This window comes from Scardinius erythrophthalmus (assembly GCF_964197995.2).
Source record: "Scardinius erythrophthalmus genome assembly, chromosome: 16".
NCBI lineage: Eukaryota > Metazoa > Chordata > Actinopteri > Cypriniformes > Leuciscidae > Scardinius > Scardinius erythrophthalmus.
The window spans coordinates 41,091,583-41,111,324 of NC_138236.1; the positions used below are offsets into that span (position 1 = coordinate 41,091,583).

A 19,742-nucleotide genomic window follows, 5' to 3' on the forward strand; every position below is an offset into this window, starting at 1 on the left:
ATTGTATCTTAATTTTAATACATTTTTCATCAACCAATTGCCTATATATTTAATATAATCATGACATGATGGGCGATGGCATGCCGCGGTCACTTGCATTGAAATCTCATAAATTAACCGAAACTTGGAGATGGTGATCGTCAATTTCTTTAAACAAAACAATTCAAAACGAAAAGAAATATAGGGTAGCCTACTCTCTGATTAATCCATGATGTGCATTTCTCTCTATGGCGTTCACAGACATGGCGAGTGTCAATTTCTCAAAACGAAAAGACAAAGGCCACTCTGATTATTTAATCCATGATGTGCATTTCTCTCTAGGCGCGTTCATACGGAGATGTGATCATCAATTTCAGCAAACGAAACCATACAAACCGAAAAGAAATAGACTAGTAATCTAAAAAAGACTCTGTAATCCATGATGTGCATTTCTATCTATCGTTCACTATGGAGATGGTGATCGTCAATTTCTTTAAACGAAACAATTCAAAACGAAAAGAAATATAGTCTGATTAATCAATGATGTGCATTTCTCTCTATATGCGCGCTCACTACAGAGATGGCGATCGTCAACTTCCATCTTTGCAGAAAAGTTTTATTAATAAAAATCAAATGGACACGCGTCACTGGATTACAAAGGCACTTCTTGCTTGTTGCACGCACACAGATATTATGTTGAATAATGGTGGGCTCGGGCTGATAATAACAGTTAATGTTAATTTCAACATTTGGGCTAATAATAGCCTACATTATTGAAATATTTGTATTTTATTTGTTAACATAGTTAATGCACTGTGAAGTAACATTAATGAACAGCTGTATTTTTATTAACAAAGATTAATACAGCATATTAATAGCAATAGAGTGCCAAGTGCCAAGCAAAAAATGCAGGGACAGGTGTGTGGCAAACAAATCAGGTTCATCAGGTTCGATTATTAAGGCTTTTAATCGGCAGGATACGTCAAATATAACCATACTGTCTATGAATATAACAGCGCATACACCATCGCCAAAGAAGAGCTTGCCTTCACTGAATTTATGTCAAATGACAAATCATGTGCCAATATCATCGGGGTGAGATGGTATAGAGCCAGAAGACCAAATTTCAAATCTTGGCCACAGGATGAAATAAAATCTGTTAATATATAATTTGTAGTTGTGGTGCTCCTTAATTTTTGGTGGTGCTCCTAACTTTTTGAAGTTGGGAGCACCAGTGCTACCAAGTAAAAAAGTTAATTTCGAGCCCTGGGAGTTAGACCGTTAAACAGTTTTTCACCATTGCTGTGTTCAGGATTTTGTGGGCGGGGCTAAAACGGGGGCTCGATGACACACTGGAGCTGCTGAGGTTACAGCCTACAGTTTGCTAGCTAGCTATGCCTTCGTCATGAAAATGCGTATTTCCTGGATGCGATCACTTATAAAACAGATCGATTAAATTTCCGAAAAACGACATATCAAACAAAAACATATCAAGAAGAGGTTGATTAATTTTGTGAAGAGCCACCTTGATGGAGAGCTAAGGATCACCACCAAAACCCGCCTCTGTAGTGATCATTTTACACGGGATAGTTTTATAAACTTTCGTCAAAGACAACTGGGATTCACTGATAATCCGCTGTTACTGGTGAATGGGGCCGAACCGACTATCTCCCGCCTCAGCCTTCATCCTCCCGTCGCGCCGACAACTGGTGCCATCATCGGCAGTGTGCGCCCGCGAGTCAACTTTCCCGCGAGTGAGCGTGGTTTCAGCGCAGCCCGTGGACCCTCCCCCTCCCCTCCCCTTCCCTTCCCTTCCCTCCCATCCCTTCCCTTCCCTTAAGATAGAAGATTCCAGTAAAAGTGCACAACATTTATAAGTCTGTCTGCTTTTTATTTTTCTCAGTTTGAAAACCAGTTCAGTCCAGCAGAAGAGCTCAAACCCAGAGTCCAGCTGTGTGTCTATGAAGAGTGACAACTCTATGGATCCGCCAATAATGTTTAAGAGTGGAGACAAACAACCTGATCTCAGGTATATAATTTCTATAAAAGATTTGCTTATTGTATTTGATTTTTATGAAATTGTTGTTCATATACAGCAGTTTCCCAGATAGCAATGAGTCGGCGGACCACCGTCGGTGCTCCGGCGGCAGTAGAAGCGGCAGAATGGCGACATCGCAAACACGTTGGACGGCGCACCGCCGGCGGCAGCCGCTTTTTAAAAGCGGCAGCCGCCTTCCTACCGCCTTCGTTCCGCGGCCGGCCCGCGGGCCAACCACTATTCCGCCGCCTTTATATTGAAGGCGACCCTTCCGCGGCCCGCCGGAGGCAAGCGCTATTTTCCAGCGATCTGCCGCCGCTTATTCTGGCTATATATATATATTTAATATTTATAGCATGCAGTTTATCAAGAATAATGATTGCTCAAACCAGACAAATATCCACTTGCCATTTTTATTCCACATTTCAAAGTACAGTAACTGTCATTTAAACAAGATGTGTCAGATCACTGAAACATAACAGAAAAATAAATAAATAAATATACTAACATGCAGGTTTCTAATTAAATTTTGGTAAAAAAGAACAACAAAAAACAGCCTTACAAGCAAATTACAACTCTTACAATAATTGTTCATATAAAGAGGACAGCTCTAGGGTGAAAAAAATTACCAGTAAACATTATGACAAGTAAAGAGAATACTTGAAAATAATGTGCAGCATACCAAATAAAATAAATAAAAGTATGACATCACATTTACAAGCCATTTCTAACAATAGGATAAGTGGCAGTAATTTATAGTAAAGCTCTGGAGTAGAATAGACCGTTACCGGTATAACTGCAATGCTGACCTGTGGCACAAGGACTAATATTTGAAAAAAGAAAATAAAAGTATTTTGCACAGTTAGTGAGTATAGCGTGACACTTCTGACTTCTTTAGGGGTCTTGATGTTACTGACTGCAAGATTAAGAAAGGATTCCAGTTGTCAGTGATTCTGGGGTGTCAGTAGTCAGCCTGGTGCCTTTTTCTGCCTTCACGGTCAGATGCTCCTTTCAGGTAACGCGAAACGTTAACCTAGACCGCTTCATCAGTGGCATCCTGGGTTGCCGGGTCCTTCCTGATGGCTAATTTAGAAAATACAGATCTATCATTTCATTTGAATTGCTTGAGGCCATACACATCTACTTAAATATAATAAAAAATATATCCAACTTACTTTGAACAATGATCTTCAGGAACATGTCTCTAAAACATGCTTTATCCCTGACACCAAGCTGAAAATCCAAAAAAGTGTTACAAATTACATTTCTCTGAAGCTTCTCATAAATAAATAAAAAATGTGAAAGGCTAAGGATTCAGACTGTAATATATGCAGTATACAATCTTAAATTTTACTTTTTAGATTACTCTATGGCGTTATAATCAGCAAACTTACAAATTGTTCCTGGAGCTTTTTATCCTGCTTCAAACTGTTGTCAAGACACGGCAAATCTTCCTGGGTGTGTAGGGGGAGTAACAGATCCCCTGACAGGGATAACTCCAACAGACACAACATCACCAAATTCTGCAAGACGTCACAGCATAAGGGTCTGATCTGCACCTACAGGGTTTCCCAGAATAAAATAGTCAGTCCTGGTCCCTCAATTACTAAACTATGACATTTATATCTAGATCTACTACATGTACAGGTAGCCCCAGTGGGAATTAAACCAACAACCACAAGTGCTGTTTGCAAGTTGTACCTGATTGCCCAGTGCAAGCAAACATCTTCAACATTGTTTGTTGAACTTGCTTCACCTGCTCTTGAAGTAAGCCGCTGTCATCCGAAGCTACAAAATGAAAGGCATATGGTAATTTTGGACTTACATCACACACAAAAAAGTACAATTTAAGAAACAGTGCAAATTCTCACCTGCTCGTGCATTGCTTTCCCTCAGGGCCTGGTTCTACATTTAAAAAATAAAATAAAAAACAACTAAAGGCACTATTTTCAATACTGTTAAAACACTGGACATTAAAACATAGGGCTAGAATATACCTTCACAGCTGAAAACTTCATGCTTGACACGAGATGCCATTGGAGTACAAGGGCCAACAATAGATCAATGACTTTCTCCCTCCTATTGACAATCATTGACATGTAAAAATATGTTTGAAGTTAGTGCATACATTTAATGAATTGGACTTAAATGTAACACTTAGTTAAGCGCAACGTATTACATATCTCCAGAGTTTTCACCCATATGCTGCCAGGGTAAATTTGCTGCCGGGGGTGTAAAGCTTAGTACGTGATGAGCTGGGGGAGCAAACATAACATCTTTCATTTCAATGCAGAGTATTGCATATTCAGTAACGAAACAATAATTGAACTGTGCAAAGCTAATGGAATGTACAACACACCTCAACACCTTTCATCCAGAAACTGCTGCAGCGAATCCCATCAAGTGTCCTAGTGAAAAACAGATTATGATAAAAGGATTCATCATCTTAAAGTCAGCATGAAATTTTTTTTACAATTTGTATTTTTATATGTACTATTGTAGTGTTTATGTAAATGATTCATCTGTGCACTTCATTTTTTTTATTCATGTACCCTTATAATCTTTAATCAAATACATTACCCTTCCCTCCCCCCTCGAAACAACTTCTCTTCCAGTCATGTGCAATGGCGTGAGGGCGTGGCAACTTCCCTCAAACCATTAGTCTGCTATGAGCAGAGATGGAGGTGAGGAGAGCTAGAGTAAAACCCTGCTCCTCTATTCAATATTCCCTTTCACTTGGAAATACATCACAACACTGGAGAAAAGTCGTTTGTAACTTCTGGTTCATGCCGACTTTAAATAGAAGCAATAGTTTCCAAGACAAAAAACTTCACAAATAACATCACTTACTTGTACTCAAACTCTTGGCGGATTCTGGATTACTGGGGAGAAACCTGGTTCTGAGGAAGAGGAAACAGAAATTTGATAATAATAATAATAATAATAATAATGAATGAAAGAGTCCGTTATCCACAATGAACAGACAAATAAATTACACAGATGAAATAAAGGAAAATCAAATGTACAAGTCAGACCCATATACCTGCTCCCTTCATGAACTTAAAATGATGTTTCTCCCAGGTGCTGTGTGGAGGTGTGCAGCGGATGGCTAAATTGTTCCCTTGTCTTTTTTGCGGAGGTTAAATGGGGGCCAATGGCACATGCCCTTCGCTAAACCACTCTTGCGGAACCACTGCAAATGGCAGATCCTCCTTGTTGATAAACTGAACAATGTGAAGCATCTAAAATAGAAGACACATTAGCATAAAGTATACTTTTTGATTCATTTTTTTCAGGCAAAATCAACAACATTAAAATGCTCACCCCTTCGAAAAAGCAGTAATTTTCACAAGTGGATCAACAGAAAACCATGTTCAGACAAACAAAATCATATAAACAACCTATATATATCGTTATTTTTGTAAGAAAACACCAAAAGTTAAACTACCGCTAAGTCTTTCTAGATGTAAAGTTTGGCTAACGTTACCTACTGTAGCTAGATACATTTCAACATGTAGCAACGTTAGAACATGCTTGAACTGTGTAAAAAAGGTGAACAGCATGTGGTAGCGAACACTGTAATCTAGACTAGCAGCATAATTATGTTTAGTTAGAAAACAACACAAGTTATACTACTATAAAAATCAGTCTTTCTTGTCGTGAAGATTTTGCTAACGTTTCCATTCCCACGTAACGTTAGGCGGCAGAATAATTGTCCGTAGTTCAGGAACTGTAACGTTAGTTAATTCGACTGACCAATACTATCTTAAACCACATGTACTCACACTTGTACAAACATACGTAACAGTTAAACATATACTTAGAAGAAGAAAAAAACTCAACGCCAGGAAGAAACCAAGTAACGTTAGCCTAGCTATGTCAGAAACATGGCGGAAACTTTGCAAACAAGACTAACTTAAGTTACTTTAGCTTGACTAGTTAGGCAAGAACAGATTTTAAGAAGAAGTACTAAAAACAATGTCAAAAATGAACATAGTAATATTGCATCACACAAAAAGGCAAAATGTACTTACTTAAAAGATCGTATATTTCCTCTCTCCAAATACTGAAACCGTGTGAGGAGCATAGAGGTGACGAGACGAGTTATCTGCTTCAGTTTTTTAGGTGCTGCCCCTCTCGACCGGTGGAGGTACTTCTCTGTTTGTGCTTTAACATTTTCTTAAACATTTGTACAGGTCGTGAAACTCGCAATTGCAAACTGCAAAGTAATCCCTTATACATGTAAAAGGTAAAATAAATAAAAAAAAATTAGCTTGTAAAAACAATGAAAGACATGACAGAGAGACAAAATATTTCTAAATATTTCACTTTATCCTTCAGGTCAAAACAGACATTTTCATGTTTCTCATAGACATTACCATGGTTGCAAATTAATAAAAAAAAATATAAAGCAAACCCAAGATTTTGGCCAAGTTGCAGATGTCTTTCATTGTTCACTGATTTCAGGCATTGGTGAAAAATCTAAATTGTTCATACCATGAATGAAATATTTATTTAAAAAAAAATCAGAATCAGAAAGATATTTATTGGCAAGTAAGTTTTAGAAAAATTAATCATTTTTGGTCTATTATTGGTACATCTCAAATTGTGCATAAATCAAAGAAATGTAAAGAATTGTCACCTTAAGTGAATAAAATAATTCTATATATTTTACATATCTGCTATCGCTTCAGAGTTTCAAAGTAGGCTAATTTAAATGGAATCAGAGTCAAATCTGTTATAACCCCTAATGGCTTTAGAGCAACAACAAAAATTTATATAATTCACATAATAATTATAATCGCTTTAAATGTGAAAAGTAGTTAAAATGCTATCAGTTTCACTCATGGCTGGTCGATATCAAAGCGGCTTGCCGCCAGCCGGCCGCGGTTCATTTAGACGGCGGCAGCCGTCAGAGAGAATGAAGTCGGCGGCCCGGCGGCTGTTCGCCGGCGGCATCTCGCAAGAAATGGGAGTGACGTATTCGGCGGCAAACGTTTAATCTCCGCCAGCGGGGCGCACCTATAGCCGACAGCTTGGGGCCGGCGGCAAAAAGAAGCCGTGCAGATATTTTTTGCTATCTGGGTTAATGAGTTACAATCTTGCTGGTTTCAGTCTATTAGTTATTATCATTGTGCTCTTGTGTAAAGCTCTATGTATATTGTATTGTTAATACATTCACACACTGTAAAAGCTGTTGGTCTGTTACTCAGTTAATTACACAATTACATCAATATCAGTGTGTCTGATTCTTTACCCTCTTCATTCTGATTTAAGGTCAAACCTTCTATCCAGACCAGTTAAAAACAAAACTGTGTACAAGCCTGTGATTCAACCACAAGACTTTAATGAAAGCATGTATCCTGGTTTCAAGTAAAATGCAGGACTTTTTGTTGTTGCTGTTGTTTAATTTTAGGTGCTGCAATTCACATCACAAATCACTCAAACACTAGCCTGGTTGAAACTGTCACATGCCTGTCCTGTCTTGTGCTGCACATGGGTGTTTTGTTATTTTGGGCCATGTGCTCATGTCATTGTCTGATCCCTCCCACTTGTTATCTGATTATTGTTTGAGTTCTCCCACCTGTTCCCTCTTGATTAGTTCCCTTTATAAGTCCCCTCTTGTTTGCAGTCTGTGTCGGTTCATTGTCTTTTGTTTCCTGTTTCCCCGAGATCTTCCATAGTGTTCATAGTCTGTTATTGTTTTTGTATTTACTTAGTTCTGTTTTCCCCCTCGTGGGTTTTGTTTTGTGTTTTTATTAATAAATACTTATTTCTCCAGCTTTTGAGTCCTCACACCTTTTTGTTTGTAATCTGCCGTTACAGAATGAACCGACCTATTATGAGGACTCAGCGGAGAAGAGAGGCGCAACCAGTCTCCTGTCCGCAATGGGAGCGGATTCTCCAGTTTCAGGAGTTAGTCTCCCTCCGTCAGCAGGGGATGGAGGTGAGGGAGTTCGGGCAGAGGTTCCGTCGCGCTGCTGAAGGGCTGAACCTGGGCGAGGAGGCTTGCAGGGATCTCTTTAATTATGCGCTGGATGAACCGATGGACTGGCTGATCTGTAGAGCTTTTGATCACGTCAGTTTTGAGGCGATGGTGGAGGGTTTCATTCGCCATCAGGAGAGGATCGCCAGGGGAATGGTCTCTGTTCCGGTGGTTCCTGTTCCGGTGGTCCCAGTTCCAGTGGTTCCGAAGCGGAGGAGGAGAAGGAAGAACCCCTCCGTGGCTATTCCGGTGGACCCAGTTCCGGTGGTCCCAGTTCCGGTGGTCCCGAGTCCGGTGGCTCATAACACGAAGACCATCCCGGAGGTTACTACTGCCCCTGACGCACTGCCCAGGCGTCTTGCTCTGCCCGCGCCGACCAGGTTTCCTGCTCTGCCGGCCCCGTCCGAGCGAATCGCACTGCCTGCGCCACCCCAGCGATCCATCACTTCTGCTGATCCAGAGACTCTTCACGTCACGCCTGCCGAGCCTGGGTCTTCGGACAAGATGGCCGCCGCCGAGAGTGTTCACGTCACGTTTGCCGAGCCTGTGTCTTCGGACAAGGTGGCCGCCGCCGAGCCTGTTCACGTCACGCCTGCCGAGCCTGTGTCTTTGGACAAGATGGCCGCCGCCGAGCCTGTTCACGTCACGCCTGCCGAGCCTGTGTCTTCGGACAAGATGGCCGCCACCGAGCCTGTTCACGCCACGCCTGCCGAGCCTGTGTCCCCTAAGTCTCCGCCCTGGCCGCCAGATGGACTGTTCGCTCTGCCCTGGACGCCGGAGGGAAAGTCTCCACCCTGGCCGCCCGATGAACTGGCCGCTCCGCCCTGGCCGCCTGAGGGAGAGTCTCCGCCCTGGCCGCCCGATAAACTGTCGTCTCCGTTCTGGCTGCCAGATGGACTGTCTGCTCCGCCCTGGCCGCCCGATGGACTGTCTCCACCCTGGTCTGTCCCTCCCGTCCCGCCCTGGTCTGTCCCTCCCGTCCCGCCCTGGTCTGTCCCTCCCGTCCCGTCCCGTCCCGCCCCGCCCTGGTCTGTCCCTACCGTCCCGCCCTGGTCTGATGGAGCGTCTGGTAGCCGCTCCGTAGGGAGGGGGTAATGTCACATGCCTGTCCTGTCTTGTGCTGCACATGGGTGTTTTGTTATTTTGGGCCATGTGCTCATGTCATTGTCTGATCCCTCCCACTTGTTATCTGATTATTGTTTGAGTTCTCCCACCTGTTCCCTCTTGATCCAGAGACTCTTCACGTCACGCCTGCCGAGCCTGGGTCTTCGGACAAGATGGCCGCCGCCGAGAGTGTTCACGTCACGTTTGCCGAGCCTGTGTCTTCGGACAAGGTGGCCGCCGCCGAGCCTGTTCACGTCACGCCTGCCGAGCCTGTGTCTTTGGACAAGATGGCCGCCGCCGAGCCTGTTCACGTCACGCCTGCCGAGCCTGTGTCTTCGGACAAGATGGCCGCCGCCGAGCCTGTTCACGCCACGCCTGCCGAGCCTGTGTCCCCTGACAAGATGGCCGCCGTCGAGCCTGTGTCTGCTCCTGAGCCGGTGGTGCCAGTTCCAGTGCCTGAGCCGGTGGTGCCAGTTCCAGTGCCAGTTCCGGTGGTGCCAGTTCCAGTGCCTGAGCCGTTGGTGCCAGTTCCAGTGCCTGAGCCGTTGGTGCCAGTTCCAGTGCCTGAGCCGTTGGTGCCAGTTCCAGTGCCTGAGCCGTTGGTGCCAGTTCCAGTGCCTGAGCTGGTGGTGCCAGTTCCAGTGGTGCCAGTTCCAGTGCCTGAGCCGGTGGTGCCAGTTCCAGTGCCAGTTCCGGTGGTGCCAGTTCCAGTGCCTGAGCCGTTGGTGCCAGTTCCAGTGCCTGAGCCGGTGGTGCCAGTTCCAGTGCCTGAGCCGGTGGTGCCAGTTCCAGTGCCTGAGCCGGTGGTGCCAGTGTCAGTGCCTGAGCCGGTGGTGCCAGTGTCTGTTCCCGAGCCGGAGCCAGTGTCTGTTCCCGAGCCGGAGCCAGTGTCTGTTCCCGAGCCGGAGCCAGTGTCTGTTCCCGAGCCGGAGCCAGTGTCTGTTTCCGAGCCGGAGCCAGTGTCTGTTCCCGAGCCGGAGCCAGTGTCTGTTCCCGAGCCGGAGCCAGTGTCTGTTCCCGAGCCGGAGCCAGTGTCTGTTTCCGAGCCGGAGCCAGTGTCTGTTCCCGAGCCGGAGCCAGTGTCTGTTCCCGAGCCGGAGCCAGTGTCTGTTCCCGAGCCGGAGCCAGTGTCTGTTCCCGAGCCGGAGCCAGTGTCTGTTCCCGAGCCGGAGCCAGTGTCTGTTCCCGAGCCGGAGCCGGTGGTGTCTGTGCCGGTGGTGTCTGTTCCTGAGCCGGTGGTGTCTGTTCCTGAACCTGAGCCAGTGGTGTCTGTTCCTGAGCCGGTGGTGTCTGAGCCGGTGGTGTCTGTTCCTGAGCCGGTGGTGTCTGTTCCTGAGCCGGTGGTGTCTGAACCGGTGGTGTCTGTTCCTGAGCCGGTGGTGTCTGAGCCGGTGGTGTCTGTTCCTGAGTCGGTGGTGTCTGAGCCGGTGGTGTCTGTTCCTGAACCGGTGTTGACTGTTCCTGAGCCGGTGGTGTCTGTTCCCGAGCCGGTGGTGTCTGTTCCCGAGCTGGTGGGGTCTGTTCCAGTTCCTGAGCCGGTGGTGTCGATTCCAGTTCCTGAGCCGGGGTCTGTTCCAGTGCCGTGGCCGCCCGAGGGGTCGTCTCCGCCGTGGCCGCCCGAGGGAAAGTCTCCGCCCTGGCCGCCAGATGGACTGTTCGCTCTGCCCTGGACGCCGGAGGGAAAGTCTCCACCCTGGCCGCCCGATGAACTGGCCGCTCCGCCCTGGCCGCCTGAGGGAGAGTCTCCGCCCTGGCCGCCCGATAAACTGTCGTCTCCGTTCTGGCTGCCAGATGGACTGTCTGCTCCGCCCTGGCCGCCCGATGGACTGTCTCCACCCTGGTCTGTCCCTCCCGTCCCGCCCTGGTCTGTCCCTCCCGTCCCGTCCCGTCCCGCCCTGGTCTGTCCCTACCGTCCCGCCCTGGTCTGATGGAGCGTCTGGTAGCCGCTCCGTAGGGAGGGGGTAATGTCACATGCCTGTCCTGTCTTGTGCTGCACATGGGTGTTTTGTTATTTTGGGCCATGTGCTCATGTCATTGTCTGATCCCTCCCACTTGTTATCTGATTATTGTTTGAGTTCTCCCACCTGTTCCCTCTTGATTAGTTCCCTTTATAAGTCCCCTCTTGTTTGCAGTCTGTGTCGGTTCATTGTCTTTTGTTTCCTGTTTCCCCGAGATCTTCCATAGTGTTCATAGTCTGTTATTGTTTTTGTATTTACTTAGTTCTGTTTTCCCCCTCGTGGGTTTTGTTTTGTGTTTTTATTAATAAATACTTATTTCTCCAGCTTTTGAGTCCTCACACCTTTTTGTTTGTAATCTGCCGTTACAGAAACCAGACCATTCTCAGTAGTAACTGAGTTATGGTCTGGCAAAGCTTCATTAATAACTCATTTCCAAAGGGGCATCACCAACGGACATCGCACAAATGCCTCTGGGCGCAATTGGATAGACCTAAAACCAATCAGAGCGATCGTCATCGTGTAAATCCATATGCTGCGTCCCAATTCGCCTAAGTTACACTACGCCATAAAAGTATGTACTCTTTTTGTGAAGAAAAGTTATTTACTTTTGAATGTGTAGCAAAAAAGTAGGCAAGTTTGGGACATACTACTTCGTCATCTTTATCGGATGGCTCTATCGCGTGCATCCTGTCATGTAAACTGCCCTGTCAATCATCTTGTCACAGTTAAAATTCTCTATTAAATCTAATTTAATTTCCTACCGTTTCGGAGAGAAATGTAGTATCAAGTTCATCTGCCAGTGGGTCTTTCATGGAGGCTGCCCTCATGTGTTTGCAATTTGAATATAATAATGCATTTAAAAGTTGCGCTTCACCAACGGACATCGCTCAAATGCCTCTGGGCGCAATTGGATAGACCTAAAACCAATCAGAGCAATCGTCATTGTGTAAAGCCCGCCTCAACGTTTCTGATTGGTGCCGCGATTTCGACGGATTAGAAATGGGCTTGAATGAGCTCTTTGCCTGACTACTTGCAGAGCAAATCTAAATTTGCCGGAAGTTGTCTGGGTTTTCCCAGGCTACTCAAACACATGATTAATGATTAACATATTTCAGAAACCTAATGATGTTCTGCGTCCCATAAATAGTTTTGTAATTTATGGCTATTTACTTCTCTGACTTGTGTAATAATGTGATATTTTAATCTTACAGCAATGACTCTAAACCTGCTGAAGTCCTCAACACTTTGAGATCAAATCTGAGACAGAAGTTTGAGTGTTTGTATGAGGGAATATCAAAGCAGGGAAACCCAACACTCCTGAATGAGATCTACACAGAGCTCTACATCACAGAGAGTGGAAGTGGAGAGATCAATAATGAACATGAGGTGAGACAGATTGAGACACAGTCCAGGAGAGCAGACACAGAGGACACACCGATCAAATGCAGTGACATCTTTAGACCTTTACCTGGACAAGACAAACCCATCAGAACTGTGCTGACAAAGGGAGTCGCTGGCATTGGGAAAACAGTCTCTGTGCAGAAGCTCATCCTGGACTGGGCTGAAGGGAAAGAGAATCAGGACGTCCAGCTCATATTTCCACTTGCTTTCAGAGAGCTCAACTTGATGAAGGACAAAACACTCAGTCTTTCAGATCTTCTTCATCTCTTTTTCCCTGTAAGCAAAGAAATGGAAATATCCAGTGATGAGTATAAAGTGTTGTTCATCTTTGATGGTCTGGATGAGTGTCGTCTGTCTCTGGATTTTCAGAGCGATGTGAGGTTGTGTGATGTGACTGAATCAGCCTCAGTGGACGAGCTGCTGATGAACCTCATTGTGGGGAATCTGCTTCCCTCGTCTCTCATCTGGATCACCTCCAGACCAGCAGCAGCGGATCTCGTCCCCTCTGAGTGTGTCCATCGAGTGACAGAGGTACGAGGCTTCAGTGACACACAGAAGCAGGAATACTTCAGGAAGAGAATCAGTGATCAGAGTCTGGCCGACAGGATTATCTCACACCTGGAGTCCTCAAGGAGCCTCTTTATTATGTGCCACATCCCAGTGTTCTGCTGGTTCTCAGCCACTGTTCTAGAGAAGATGTTGAGTGAAGCAGAGAGAGGAGAGATTCCCAAGACTCTCACTCAGATGTACACACACTTCCTGATCCTTCAGACCAACATCAAACATGAGAAGGACTATGAGAAGAAAGTGAGAAATGAAGACATGATTCTCAAACTGGGGAAACTGGCTTATCGGCAGCTTGAGAAAGGCAACCTGATCTTCTATGAGGAAGACCTGAGCGAGTGTGGCATTGATGAGACAGAAGCATCAGTTTACTCAGGATTGTGCACTCAGATCTTCAGAGAGGAGTTGGGCTTGTGTCAGGGGAAAGTCTTCTGCTTTGTTCACCTGAGCATTCAGGAACATCTAGCAGCTCTATATGTGCATCTCTCCTTTATCAACAATAACATCAATGTGTTTGACCAGATTATCAAACCAACTCATGGAGACACAGTTTCCCTATCTGATCTCCATCAGAGAGCTGTGGATGAGGCTTTACACAGTAAAAATGGGCATCTGGACCTTTTCCTTCGTTTCCTTCTGGGTCTGTCAGTGGCGTCTAATCAGAGTCTCTTACAAGAACTAAAGACACAGACAAACAGCTCTCACAACAATGAGAGAACAGTTGACTATATTAAAGAAAAGATCAGTGAGAATCCCTCTCCAGATAAATACATCAATCTGTTTCACTGTTTGAATGAACTGGGTGATCTTTCTCTAGTGAACGAAGCTAAACCTCATACGCATCGTTTATGTGAAGTGAAACTCTCCTCGTCTCAGTGGTCAGCTTTAGTGTTTTTGTTCTTGTCCTCAGAGCAGACACTGCAGGAGTTTCACCTGACCAACTTAATTGGAGGCAGAAATGATCAGTAAGTAACACTGAGTGCAATCATTACAGTCTAAAACATTATGAACAAAGAGAAACTAAGAGATCAGAGGTGTTTAAATCACGGGGCACAGACTGATTTCTGGGATATTGTACATAATTTGCGGGTGTTTCTCAAACCTTGGCTGTGTCCTAGTAAGGCTGCATATCTCGACTGCCACGTCATCAAGCGCCTCTGAAGGCCGTCTCAGTTTGAAGGATGTTTTGAAGACAGACTTCATTTTGTGTCTTTAATTCAGCTCATTTTGAAGGATGCATCAAGTAGATCCTTCCTGTTTTTCAAAACAGTTAATGGCCTTGATGCCATTCCTGGTGGCATTTAGCTCTTCACAGTGGCGTAGGGGACGGGCACACAGGGCATATTACATTACTGTTGTTATCATTATTATGCTACTTTTATCATTAATATTACAGTTTATTTGACCCGCAATAATTTCATAGCGCATCGCCGCATAACTGACGCGCTGTGAGGATAAAAGATTAGATTAGCTTACTTACAAAGACAACTTGTTGAACACAAAACACTTCTTGATTCATGAAAATACGCATTTTTTCACTAGGGGCCACAAGAGAAGTATTAAGAAAATAAATTAGATTAATGTCTCATCAACATTTTTCTTTATCACCAGTTGCTGGCAAAATGATGGATAATGATTCACATTTTGTGCGCATCATTTCCTAAGACAATAAAACTAAGTAAATTATTAAATAAACAAGTAGTAAATAAACAAGTAAAAAGCAAACAAACCCGTGTGCTTAATTTCTATGAATAATTTTCTGATGCAGGTAAAAAAATACTTTTTTTCTTTTTTCTGATTCCTGTGGTTACAGCAACTAGATTTGTGGTGTAAGTAACACTGAGAACAAGCATCACTGTTAAAACATTATAACAGTCCTTACTTAAACATTATAAATTAATGGTTTAACAAAAAATATGAGTCACACTTCAGCTTTTAAACCCTCCACCTATCTGACCTGATTTGTGATCTGCTTAACCGTTTTTTATGATATTTGTTTGAGAAATTTATTTTCAAATATATGCATTTATAATTCATGTATATACACATTTATATTTAATGTATGTATTGTATGTAATGTATTCCATTTTATCAGTTTTATATAATCTTTCTCCCTCACATAGAGACATAATCTCTTAGAATAACAGTTACTGATATATTGAATTAATTGTTTAAAAAAGAGATATTGCACAAATTATGAACACAATTCAGAAAATTAAGAAAAGCAAAGATTTTGTTGATCTGAGCGAGTGAAGAGTGTGTCATTGTTCTCTACAGGTTGTGTAAGTGTGGTGTCACAGATGAAGGTTGTGCTGCTGTAATAAAATTATTTTAATGGAATAAAATGCAGGGAAATAACTATTATTTCATTAATTACAAGCAAAGCTATTAAAACAGCATGATCAAATTTATCAAATTATTTGATGTCTGTTATGATGTTAGATAATTCATATTTTTAAAGTGTTTGCTCTATTTCTCCTGCCGCTGTGAGTTCATGTATTTGATCTGTAAATGATTGAACACAACAGTAATGTTATTAAATATTATGACACTTTAAAACAACTGGTTTTTATTTTAATATATTTTAAAATGTAATTTATTCCTGTGATCAAAGCTGAATTTCAGCATCATTACTCCAGTCTTCAGTGTCACATGATCCCTCAGAAATCATTCTAATATGATGATCTGATGCTCCAAAAACATTCTTTGATGAATAGAAAGTTACACTTTACTATATATTCACGTAGAAAAGAGCTGTTTTACATTGGAATAATATTTCACAATATTACTGTTATTTTTTATTTTGAATCAAATAAATGCAGCAGAAGAGACTTCCTTTAAAACCTTAAAGATATTAGCAATCCCAAACGTTTGACTGGTAGTGTATATGCATGTATTGCTTTGGAATCATCATTCGTCTCCACAACTGCATAATTACACCAGCAGTTGTCTGTAATATGATGGTGCAGATAAAAACAACTCAGACTTAATACATGAATCCATGAAGTTCAGCAGACACCAATCTAACTGGCCATAAGAAATACTTCATATCTTAATATACAAGATTGTAACCACTTACCATTGTCATGTGACTCGATTACATCATTTCCAAACGGTTGTGTAAAGTCATTCAAAAAATGAGCGTGCGCACAAGAAGCAAGTTGGGTGTTCTTTACGTAATTGTGTGTGTATTTGACCATTAAAATGCCACGAAGCGGAACACACGCCGATTTGAGTTCTGATGTGTTTTTAAATCATCAAGCTCATTTTGTTCATTTATCCGTGCTTCTTAATCACTCTAAAGTTTCAATAACTTTAAGCAATTCGCTAAAAATGTTTAAAAATACAATAAGCTGACACATGTACAGACACACACACACACACACACTAGGGCTGGGACGATGCACCTATCTCCTGATTCGATATTATCACGATACTTGAGTTCCGATACAATATGTATTGCGATTTTTAAGAATTGCAATTTGCGATTGTTTCTATCAAAAGCTGATTTACTCTGTTGTGATCGCTACCGTAGACATCAGTGTTTATATTCTAACTTTAATCTTTTATCCCAGTACTTCTATTTTTAAGCTGTTTCATGACGACTCTCTCTGGGTCAGCGGCAGCGCCAACACAGATTTATAATGTAGCGATATGATTTTGTCAAAGGTTTAATAGACAGACGAATTTGAAGAAGATCGTGTGAGTGTTTGAATGGAGATCACAGTATTTTAAAGATGAATCGTGCAGCTCTACTGTCTTATCTCTCTCTCAGTATATGAGCAGCGTGAGGGCTTTCAGTGCTTTCAGTCTCACGTCTCTTCCACACGTCCACTTGAAATGGATATTACGACACTCATAGATAACGACACATTTCATCCTCTGTTGGAACAAAAGTGGCTAACTTCTGTCAACCTCGTCTATAAGCAAGGACAAAACTAAAGCAATTTAATTTGAATCAATATTGATTCTGGAATAAAATAAAATCTATGTTAAAATCGTGAACCAAAAAATTTCGATAGTTTGGTGAGTCGATTTTTGTCTCCCAGTCCTAACACACACAAGTTCCTTAAAATGTTTACAAATACATTATTTACACACACACACACACACACACACACACACACACACACACACACACACACACACACACACACACACACACACACACACAGGTTGGGTTTCCATGTTTTAATGGGGATTTTCCATAGAATTTTATACTGTACAAACTGTGGATTGAATCCCCTAATCCTAACTGATGTGGATCATAATTGTCATGTTTATCTCTGGATATAGGCTTAATGTGTGTCATTGTTCTCTACAGGTTGAGGTATTGTGGTGTGACAGCTGAAGGTTGTGCTGGTCTGGCTTCAGCTCTGAGATCAAACCCCTCACACCTGAGAATACTGGATCTGACGATGAATAAACTAGGAGACTCAGGAGTGAAGCTGCTCTCTGCTGGACTGGAGAATCCTCACTGTAAACTGGAGACACTGTGGTAAGATCATACGTGACTCTCACATGAAACTGTCACTGTGAATTCATAAAGTATAATCAAAATGGAAGAAAATGCAGGGAAATAACTATTATTTCATTAATCACAAGCAAAGCTATTAAAACAACATGATCAAATTCATCAAATAATTTTTACGTCTGTTCATATGATGTAAGAGGATTAATATTTTAAAATATTGTTAAAGGGAAAATACAGATTGTGTTCAATGATCTGGTAGGAATTTCACTGTCCGCTGTAAAATCCTCCAGTTTCCCCCTGATATGTAGTGAGAGCCGGCATGGGCCGCTGACAGATGACAGTCGCTCGTCCCTCTCTCTCTCTCCTCTGTCTTGCTCTGCCACACACACTCCCTCTCTTCTTCTCACAGCCGCACACACACATTTAACCCCCTGGGGTCGGCGGTATCGCCGGCGATACCAGCTCGCTTTTTTTTCAGTTCAGTTCAAAAGAAATGAATTTTGCTCTGTTGACTTTGATATTACAAGCAAGTTTCATATATCAATCGATTTTGTTAAATGTGTATTATTTTTGTACTTTATACTCACAATAAAAACAAAGTGTTGTGCTTTTTGCCAAATAAAGAAAAATAAACGTGATGCGAGTTCTGCCTTCTCTCTGTCAGTGAAGACCATTCTGAAACGCGTCCGAAAATGAACTGTAACTCAGCGAATACTCAGTCAAACAGGCATACAGACACACAGGCATGAAGCTTGAATTCTTTTCTTTTAAATGAGGTAATTTATATAAAAAACAAATATTCTCATCTTGTGAAATCTGTATTAAAAGAGAGCGATTCCAGTCGAGCTCATTAGAGCTCATTCAAATGTAATGTGAACCCGCCCACGGAGAGCGCGTGCTATTCAAACGCAAATTACTGAGGCAATCCTGCAAACCTGTGAACGCCCCCCATATCAGCTTGAGAAAACACAAGTTTTATCATATCATTGTAGCCTACTTGTTTACACCGTCTGGCAGCGCTGTGAGGAATAATAATAATGGAAAATCTACCTCAGAGTGCGGGTATTGCGAGGAGCGAGGATCCGACTGAGCTGAGGAATACTGTAGTAAGTTTTTTTTCCTTCTCAAGTTAATCGCGTTTCTGTGAATGAATGAACGGCAGCCGCAGAGATGCGCGCTGTTTACCACAGCTCGCAAAAAGACAGTTTAAATTTAAATTGCGTTTCTGTGTGTGAATGAATGATGATGTTTTAGCAAACTGTATTGCTATACTGAGATGAGTAAAAATCGACTGAAATATGTTGAAATAAAATGTAGGCTATTTGTATAAGCAACGTATTAAACTGCAAATTAACATTTATATGCCCTAATATTTCATAAAAACAACGTTACAGTCAGGCGTTTCTGTGTGTGAATGAATGTTTCGCTTTTAGCAAACTGTATTGTTATACTGAGTAAAAATCGACTGAAATATGTTGAAATAAAATTTATTTGTATAAGCAACGTATTAAACTGCAAATTAACATTTATATTTCTTATAATAAAAATGAAAGACCTATGTTACAGACATATGAAAGACAACATTTCGTTGATTAGTTTTGGATAGATTATACATTTTTACTGTAAAATATCTGCCACCTCAAATAAGCTTTTGTTTGCCAGTTTTTGCTCATATGTTAAATATAGTATGTTTTGTCAAAAATAAAGTAATCAAATAATCAATCAAATCCTTAACTTTGAAATATGTATGATAAAATGTATACTTATTTTTTACAAAGAAAGATTACACTTGAATTGTTGTTGTAATTGTAACCTTTTTAATTAAAAAATATATATTTACAAGGTAGATGTAAACAAACTATTAAAAGGTAAATATAAGCCTTTTCTTTAAATATTTTTTTATTATGTTTTATTAGTGACAAATTTGGGGAGAGGATAAATATTCCAAAACTGAAAATACAGTATGAGAATTAACTGCACAATTACTAGACATGTTTTCCTTGGATATTATAGGCCAATTTGCAAGCACAATTTGTGGAAAAATAAAAAAAACAATTGAGATGCTTCCAACTGTTGCTCTTGCATCAATGTGGCTCAGTGACACACCTGAATGAATGGCTCATTAAGTATGCGGGCCCCATTGTCTCCTCAGGTGTGAACCACTAAATATGCATGATGGTCGTTGACGCCCACTCCGCATATTGCCTTTCCAAACAGAAAGTGTTTTGCAAAATTCAA

At 42.2% G+C, this 19,742-nt stretch overlaps 2 protein-coding genes and 1 long non-coding RNA gene across 4 annotated transcripts in view; 1 reads left to right on the forward strand and 2 right to left on the reverse strand.

Moving 5' to 3' along the window:
- Window positions 1-3,417: 3,417 nt before the first annotated feature.
- Window positions 3,418-4,252, reverse strand: LOC308704280 (uncharacterized protein). 2 transcript variants are annotated; one of them, XM_081388455.1, is made up of 5 exons: window positions 4,197-4,252; window positions 4,015-4,096; window positions 3,889-3,922; window positions 3,719-3,805; window positions 3,423-3,540 (listed from the first exon to the last, which is right to left on the reverse strand). In XM_081388455.1, the coding sequence occupies exons 1-5, from the start codon at window positions 4,217-4,219 to the stop codon at window positions 3,452-3,454; spliced, it is 315 nt and encodes a 104-aa protein (XP_081244581.1). In that variant the 5' UTR covers window positions 4,220-4,252; the 3' UTR covers window positions 3,423-3,451. The 2 variants fall into 2 exon arrangements, 1 of the variants encoding a protein (XP_081244581.1); XR_014031783.1 differs by having other exon boundaries at window positions 3,418-3,576; window positions 4,015-4,237.
- Window positions 4,253-4,381: 129 nt separating this feature from the next.
- Window positions 4,382-6,099, reverse strand: LOC308704281. Its single transcript, XR_014031784.1, has 4 exons — window positions 6,052-6,099; window positions 5,061-5,259; window positions 4,868-4,917; window positions 4,382-4,425 (listed from the first exon to the last, which is right to left on the reverse strand). It is a non-coding gene; the product is annotated as an uncharacterized lncRNA (long non-coding RNA).
- A 1,760-nt stretch (window positions 6,100-7,859) lies between these two features.
- The window catches only part of LOC308704535 (NACHT, LRR and PYD domains-containing protein 3-like), a gene marked incomplete at both ends in the record, with an annotated part of 36,033 nt that continues 24,150 nt past the window's right edge, over window positions 7,860-19,742 (forward strand). Inside the window, 4 exons of the mRNA XM_081388905.1 lie at window positions 7,860-8,261; window positions 11,240-11,244; window positions 12,277-13,995; window positions 17,355-17,528. Of these exons, the coding sequence (XP_081245031.1) occupies window positions 7,860-8,261; window positions 11,240-11,244; window positions 12,277-13,995; window positions 17,355-17,528 (2,300 nt within the window). The remainder of the gene's footprint in view (window positions 8,262-11,239; window positions 11,245-12,276; window positions 13,996-17,354; window positions 17,529-19,742) is intronic.

Bases quoted from the DNA above. Each gene is read 5' to 3' on its own strand.
- LOC308704280 (XM_081388455.1), bottom strand. From the start codon at position 4,219: ATGGGTGAAAACTCTGGAGATAT. The intron at 3,923-4,014 runs GTATATTCTAGC...TTTTAAATGTAG, and splicing joins TGAAGTTTTCAGCTGTGAAG to AACCAGGCCCTGAGGGAAAG. The intron at 3,541-3,718 runs GTACAACTTGCA...GACGTCTTGCAG, and splicing joins TGCTTGCACTGGGCAATCAG to AATTTGGTGATGTTGTGTCT.